Raw genomic sequence first — 8,016 nt, 5'->3', positions numbered from 1 at the left:
TGCCCCGCAAGCCCGAAACTCCTGAAATGTCAAGGTACGCGCTCCCAACAAAGCCATCATCTCAGTACGGAAGGCTCCCAGCCTCTCATCCAAAATCTCCAATATACCCTCCTTGACCGTGCCAAAGATCACAGGATTCTGAGCTAGAACACTGCGCGTAACCTCTGCTGATATCAACTCTCTCATCCGCTCCTCGAGCTGCTCGGCCCCTAAACCCGAGCCCAATCCCTCTCCGGCGCCTGATCCGCCTGCTGGTCCCTCTTGCAATGTCACCATACTGAAACATATAAAATAACCATTATCAGAATACTCCTCACTGCTGCGAGACCAAACATACCCACTACCAGGTTCCCGGACTTGTCTCGGCCTTTCCCGAATCGAGTACGGATCCTCTGCTTTCAGTAGCACGGGCCCATACTACCTTCCACATCTATCCGTACTTTCCTCAGGAACTGCTTTGACTCCACCAGGTCCCTTTTCTACTTCTACTGCTCCCAGCACTACCTCATCCTAGGCTTACCCTAGGGAGACCTCTGACTCCACTCAAACCAGTCCTCAGCTGCTGAAGACCTCTTTGCAATGCCAATTAGCCATCACCTAGATACCATAACATGTGACGAGGCTCAGATAATCCTTCAAGTAAAATACTCGTCCCTACAACGGTTGGACTCAAACAAGAGCTGCGCAATAGGACCAAATCCAACACTCTGAGATTATTCAACCCTGATCACATGTGACATGACGTATCCACCTAATGGCTAACTCCCATCACTTAGAATCCCACAATGCACAAAGCAAGCAGCATTCGGAAAAGGGAAAATCTAACCATAACATACTCAAGCAATCATATCCACATAGCAAGAATCTAAACTAGCATGCAACACAACTCATAAACTCAGGCATAACCTAATCAGGCTATCCTACTACTGACTATTCAGCACTATCATGCAGATCAAAAGCACATATAACAGGCACATAAGGCATCCTCCCTAGATCCTTAGTCCTAATCTAGCATGTTGTTCTATTAACTGATTAATCAAAACATAGACTTATATGGGTATTTTGGGGTACTTACTTGAGCTCGGTTGATTGCATGCACCACACCTCTTTACTCTTTTCAAAGTTTTTATCTTTCCGAATTCTTTTTGCTTTTCTAAAACTATTTTCTTTATCAAAACTCCCTTTTTACAAAATTGTCTTTTCATTTTGAAAACTTCTTTACCAATTCCTCAGTTTGAGTTCAGACACCCCCGAGGGCATGTCCGAATCCCACAAACCAAGGCTCTGATACCAACTTGTAACAACCCAAAATTTAGGACCAAAAATTTCTTTTAATAAATCATTAATTAAAGTAAAGCCATCATTCCCAAAACATAATATGAGTATAAGTTTTCAAAACACATGTTCATTATCAGAGTAAACATTCCCAGGCTATCTAATCTATGGTGTGTGTGCCATGCGATCACCCCGAGCTCTTCCCTCCGCTACCGGAAGTACTTGAAACCAAAACTGAAAACCGTAAGCACGAAGCTTAGTGAGTTCCCCACCCTACCACATACCACACATAACCACATACTGCACATACTGGGCCACGCCTACTATCTTGGGCCTCGCCCCTAACTCGGGCCTCGCCCGCTACAACGACCCCGCCGCTCCAGGCCTCGCCTGGCTTCGAGCCCCGCTCGGATACAGATCTGTTTTACTTAGGCCCTGCCTGTCACAGGGCCTCGCCCGCCAACAAATAATAACACATAAACATGTCACAACACATAACTAACACATACAACTGGTTCTGTCCAAAGGCCTCGCCTATCCTGGGCCTCGCCCATGTCCTGCTACTGATTAGTCATGGGACCCTGTCCACGCTCCTAATGGGCCTAGCCCACTCTCACTCCTGTTCTAGTTTGGGCCTCGCCCCTATCCTGCTACTAATGAGATATGGAACCCCATCCACACTCTGCTATTGGTGAGATACGGGACCTCACCCACACCCACCTCCCTACAAGGCACATACATGTATCACACAGACAACAAGTATAAACTATCATATAAATAATTCCTTGGGCACCCGCCCGCTATTACTGGACCTCGTCCTGCAAATAATACTAGCATACTGTGCCTAGGGCTAACCCCCGGGTCTTCTACTCATAACTACATGGGTCGACATTGTGGCCTTAGACCCATTCACACAAAGGGAAACTCACCTGCACTGGCTGAACTTGCTGATGATCTCACTAGTTGCTGCCTGACAACTCAAGGAACTCCTGCTCCCTTTGCTCTCGAACTACCAATATCAATGCAACACTGAGTCTAACTGACCCCCGAAAGACAACCAAGTTCACCCTGGTCCAAGGTCAAAGTCCTGGTCAAAGTCAACCTTCCAGGTTAACCCTACTCGCCGAGTCACCCTACTGACTCGCCGAGTTCAAAATGATCAGATTCCTTCCATTTGCGACTCAACTCGTCGAGTCTACCGATTTTTGAGTCCAGACCTGTCCAACTCACTGAGTCTCCACCCGACTCATTGATTCGAGTCACAACCCGAAGGGTTTGGGGTTTCGCGACCTGACTCGCCGAGTCCAAGAACAGACTCGCCGAGTACAAGGCAATCTTCATACGACTCGACGAGTTGTTCATCCCACTCGTCGAGTTTCTCCACAACATCATGTTACTCGCTGAGTCCACTCAAAGGACTCGCCGATTCCCTTCAGTTCTCCTTAAATGCAGAGGACTTTTGAGTCATGCATGGACTCCAAACTGTAGATCTACCCTTCCCAAGCCTATTCCTTACGTAAAGTTGCAATCTTTACGTGTAGAGAAGGAGATCTAGGCAAAACATGCCAAAAACTAGGGTTTAAGGCCAAGGGGCTTCAAAATCGACTTAATGGCTGATACTTTATGCTTCTCCAGACCATAACACACTTGGATTTGAAGTAGCAACTCCAGATCCGACTTCTAACCCATAAGGATGGCTAATCATGGCTTAAAAGCCCCAAAACTCACAACCAAAATTAGATCTAAGGGAAGGAAATGACTTAATACCTTCAATACTTCAGAAAGGTTCCACAAACTCCAGATCTGAAGCAAATCCTTGAAGCTTCACTGATTCCCCTCCTTCTTCTTCCTTCAAATCACCCAAAAATGGCTTGGAAGCTTGAATGCACAACAATGGAGGCTTAGGCTTCGTTTTCTGAACAAGGGGGGGCTCTAAGGAACCCTAATGGAGAGAATAAGGAGCTTAAATAGTGCCCAAAGTCCCGGATTTAGGGTTTTCTTCGCACAGACCAGACTCGCCGAGTCCACTTGGCCGACTCGCCGAGTTGGCCACTTACACCTTGACCCGGATCCTGCTCGGACTCGCCGAGTCCCTCCTTGGACTCGCCGAGTCGACCCTTAAATTAGGGCTTTTCTTTCCTTTCTTGGCCTTTGAAACTTTGGGTGTTACAATGTGTTTCTGATTGATTTGTGATTGATGTTTATGTAGGGATTCAGAAAAGTCGATCCGGATCGATGGGAGTTCGCGAATGAGTGGTTTGTGATCGATGTTTATGAGGCAAATGAATAGTAATATGGGGGAAATATCCAGGGAATATGCGAAGAGATGATGAAGAGGAAGAAGAATATATGGAGATTGTGGGGTTAAAATAGGAGCAGAAGGCACTAGAAGATGAGCTTTTCTCTCTTGGATTTGAGTTCAATATGACAGAAAATGCAGGTCTTTGTGACCCACATCGAACAGAGCAAGAAGTTTTCTCATCTGTTATCCAAGTTTGTAGGTAAAGGTGGAAGTCGATCTGAGTCCATCTACCGGCAAGAGGAAGATGATGAATGTTGATGATCTGAAGTGTGTGTGTTTGCTTGAGAGAGAGAGAGAGAGAAAGAGAGAGAGAGAGAGAGAGAGAGAGAGAGAGAGAGAAAGAGAGGTGGGTTCTCCATTATTTTTTAATTGTTAAAATAAATAAATATATATTTAATTTTAAAAAATGAAAGAAAAATGAAAAATAGATACCCCAAGGGTATTATAGTCATTTCAATTTTTGGAGGGACTATTTTCACATACAAACTACCTCAAAAGAACCATCAATCCAAAAAAATCACTGTTTGGACTAAAACCCCAAAAAAATGCATACCACAAGAACCATTTTTGCAATTTTGTCTTCTTCATTTAAAATAAAATAAAAAATATTTGCATATTTGTCAACCCAATTCTCCATTGAAAAAAAAAAAACTAGCATAACCTAACATTGTATTTTTCTTAGATTATATTACTCTCTCATTATTATTTGACGCCGCCGCTGCAATCAGACGACCATCGTCGTCGGATTTCCACAACCACCAAATTGCATCGGACCACAACATCAGAAGGGGAGAAGACGGAGAGCAGAAGCCGACAACGGCTGACGGATAACGGAAGTCGGCAGAGGCGGCGTATGGCTGCCGAAATATTATTTTCAAGTTTTTTATTAGATTTTTTAAACTCTAAACTTAAGTTGAGAATGAGGAAGAACGTACATATCCGGCTACAACCGACGGATGAAATAAGAATATGAGGACTCCGTCGCCGACATTGTTTTCGGGTTAGCAATTTTGCTGGCAACAATATTTTTATAGATGTTTATATGTTCTAAAGATTTTTTGAGATTAATCTGACATAGACATTGAGAAAATGGAAAAAAAAAATGAGTTTAGAATTTAGAAAAAGTTTTTGTGTATTTGACTTGTTTATCGTTGTTTATTTTTCGGATTTGGTTTAAAATTTGGAAAAATATAGAAAAAAAAAATCTAGTTTTAGAAAAATTTGAAAAGTAATATAAACTTCCAATGAAAAGGGGTCGAATTTACTTTTTCGAAAACAATTGTCTAATAAAAAAAAGTAGTCCAAATGTAATTCAGAATAAATAGTGGAGTGTTTAGGCTGTTCATATAGATGTCACCTCATTCTTTACCACAAAAGTGTGGTTTCATACCACACTTATGTATTTTTTTTATTTTTGTTTTAATAAATAAAAAGAACCAATCAGAAAGAGATAAAAAAAACTAATCGCATTGTTTGAAGGAGTACTCTCTTAAAATATCACACTCCACCCCCTACCACACCTCTACTACACCGAGAGGCGGTGTTCCTGTTAGATGTGGCACTCAAGTGTGGCAAGGGCCGCAATCCACTCCCTCTGATCTTAGAAACCGGAGTGTAATAATAAAATCTTTTTTTTAGTATTTAAAATCAAAATTTTATGTCACATCAAGTACATCAAATATAATCATTATGTTTTTTTTTTGTGTTATTTATCAAGGTGTTTTTTGACCAATAGTGTTAAAAAAAATAAGTTTTTTAATTATTTTCTGTTTTCTTTTTTTTTGATTTTTTTTTTAACTTTTGACTATATTTTTATTTTGGGATATGCTTTTATGTATATAAATGAGAAAATTATTTATATATAATATACAAATAAATTTCTTGAAAAATATTTTTATATGTATATGATCTAAACGGAAGTATAAAAATGATTTTTTCTCTTTACGTCAACCACTAAAAAAAGTGTTTTTTTATTCACTTAAATAAAAATACAAAAAATGGCTTGTATACTTGAACGCAACACAAAAAAATAGGATACGTACATGCTCTATTTGTAATTTTTGTCGCACAAACAAAAAGGTTTTTTTTTTCTATTGAAAGTTATAAATAGAAAAATATAAATACTTAATAATTAAAATATGTGCAACGTTATAATCAAAAGATTATAAAAAAGAAAAATATAAATAACCTAATTTTGCTTAGGACCGAGCCTGTTTGTAGCCTCTTAATTTTGCTTCTTATTTAGAGATACATCTAGGTAAGAATCTGGTTTCTTTCTTTCTTTTTTGTGGTTTTGGTTTGCTGAATCCCTGCCACCTCCTTACTTCACTTCTGCTAATATTATTAGCTATAGTGTTTGTACCCTATTTCATACAACTGATGTCAACTGATCATCTTATCAAATTTCACGATTAATGATTAATGCTTAAAGGCATAAACACTTTTGAATTGTTTTTTACAAGGGGGCTACAATCTTGGTGTAACGAGAGATCTATTTTTATATCGGATTCTTATGTACGTAAACTACGTTCTTTTCCTATCGAACCCTTCAAATTGTATCTAACTTTTAATGTTCTTTTCCTCTTCATGATAGATAAAAAAAAGATATATGATTAATCAATTTGAATGTTGATTCAACAAATTTGTAAATAAAATTTAATGTAATTTGAATCATTTTTGCAATTTAGCCAAAATAACGCTTACATATCATTAGATTTTAGAACCTGTCAATTGTAAATCGATACAAATGTCTAACCACTTTAGAGTGAAAAGAATTTGGAGGCTAATCTTGATCATGATCATACCTAGTACGAAACAGCCTTATACTAGAAAAACTATAAGAAATGCTGAAGACCTAATCATAATCCAACTCGATACATTTGAATTTTTTCAGCAAAAAGGTTTTGAACTGAAAAGTGAAGTTGCAGACACAAACATACATCTTTTTTTATATTAGTTGAATCAAAAAGGTACATAGTGAAATATATTTTTGCATTATGGCAATACACACACACCAATTTAGGTATTTACACGTTTATGCTCCAAGCAGATCATGCATAAACATTCCAATTAGGTATGTTTTACTAAAATAGCCAAGCAACAGGAATTAAACAAATATAACCACAAACCTTAACTTAAGCCCAATGGAAAGAACAAAAGGCTCAATTGCAAGATGTTTCAATAACAATGAACTGGTTTGCTAAATTTACGTATATTTTAACTAGTTGAAACCAGGACATTAACATATAAAGAAAAAGAATCAAATGCCTTTCAGAAGACAAAAACTTGGTTTAGGAAGCATCAAAACACCTGACAGACACTGTAGGAACAAATCATGCATTCATAGATAGAGTAGAGTATCCAAAATCCAATAATCCAAAACCATTACGAAAATAATGTTAACAAACTAACATGTTTGGGGTCCAACAAGAAAAACTAGAATAAAAGACTCAACTTGTAACTTTTTAAGTAATAGCACCGAAGCAGCTTCTGATTAACCAGCCATGAAAGCAAGCAGCAATAGGATCAGTCTCCCTTCCTTCTAAAAGAGCATCCTTCAGTGAGTCTTGCACGACCACCAGTCGGCTGGCACAACACCGTCTGACAGTTTCCGCACACCACCACCGTTTGAGAGTGGCTGAATACGGTTGTTCTGATCACAATTCACACATACATCAAATCAGTTCAATACGTTCATAAATAAGGGTGAAGAAAAGACGAACTGAAGCAATTAGGATATCAAAACTTACATGTTGAAACAACCCTGACACTTAACATCCTGCAAGGAGAAAAATTAAACCAAATTAAACCAAAGCTCCAAAGAAAATAGGGTTTTGTTTTTATAGGAAAGAGAAAAACAAGAAACTGATGAAGCGAAACTACACAGAACGAAATGAAAGACAAGTATACCATGAAGAAAGAGTTGGGAGATTGAACAAGTCGTTTGAGCTTATGCTTCCTCTTCTCCAACTCAGCTGGGGGATTAAGCAGATCAACATCGTTTGGCAAAACCTGTATATTTTCAATACATCCAACGTATCATTCCATTAACAGTATCATAATCGACTATACATTTTGCATTCAACAACGAAATAAAAGGATATAATCATCAAACAAAAATCTTACCATCTTGTTTCGAGATGTATGTGAATCAAGAAGTCTTGGATGTCAAAGAATAGAGCTGCGCAGCAAAAACCTAAAGGGTTTCGATAACGAGGCGCAGTATGTATATATATACCTGTTTGATTTCAGCCCTTAGGGTAAAACCCAATCATGAGCTGGATTGGAGTTTGGGGAAGCCCAAATATTCAAATCCAAATCGGCCCATTAATACCTTTTTAGTGATCCAAAATTCGAAATCTCGTTACATTATGGAAAGTTGTCAAATACAAAGATAACGGACCTTAATTAAAATATGGTTCAAATATAGGATTTTTGAT

The 8,016-nt window shown here is 38.7% G+C and overlaps 1 protein-coding gene across 1 annotated transcript; it reads right to left on the bottom strand.

The window, feature by feature from the left end:
• Positions 1-6,899: 6,899 nt before the first annotated feature.
• LOC145034976 (small ribosomal subunit protein eS27y) lies at positions 6,900-7,796 on the bottom strand. Its single transcript, XM_078983554.1, has 4 exons — positions 7,703-7,796; positions 7,487-7,588; positions 7,327-7,355; positions 6,900-7,229 (listed from the first exon to the last, which is right to left on the bottom strand). The coding sequence occupies exons 1-4, from the start codon at positions 7,703-7,705 to the stop codon at positions 7,103-7,105; spliced, it is 261 nt and encodes an 86-aa protein (XP_078839680.1). The 5' UTR covers positions 7,706-7,796; the 3' UTR covers positions 6,900-7,102.
• Between the last annotated feature and the right edge of the window lie 220 nt (positions 7,797-8,016).

The sequence above is a fragment of the Lactuca saligna genome, chromosome 3 (assembly GCF_052625555.1).
Source record: "Lactuca saligna cultivar CGN05327 chromosome 3, ASM5262555v1, whole genome shotgun sequence".
Classification (NCBI taxonomy): domain Eukaryota; kingdom Viridiplantae; phylum Streptophyta; class Magnoliopsida; order Asterales; family Asteraceae; genus Lactuca; species Lactuca saligna.
This window is presented reverse-complemented; position numbering and strand designations above follow the sequence as displayed.

Coding starts and splice junctions, on each gene's coding strand:
- LOC145034976 (XM_078983554.1), bottom strand. Junction 7,356..7,486: donor CTCCCAACTCTTTCTTCATG/GTATACTTGTCT, acceptor TTCTCCTTGCAG/GATGTTAAGTGTCAGGGTTG. Junction 7,230..7,326: donor TGTCAGGGTTGTTTCAACAT/GTAAGTTTTGAT, acceptor AATTGTGATCAG/AACAACCGTATTCAGCCACT.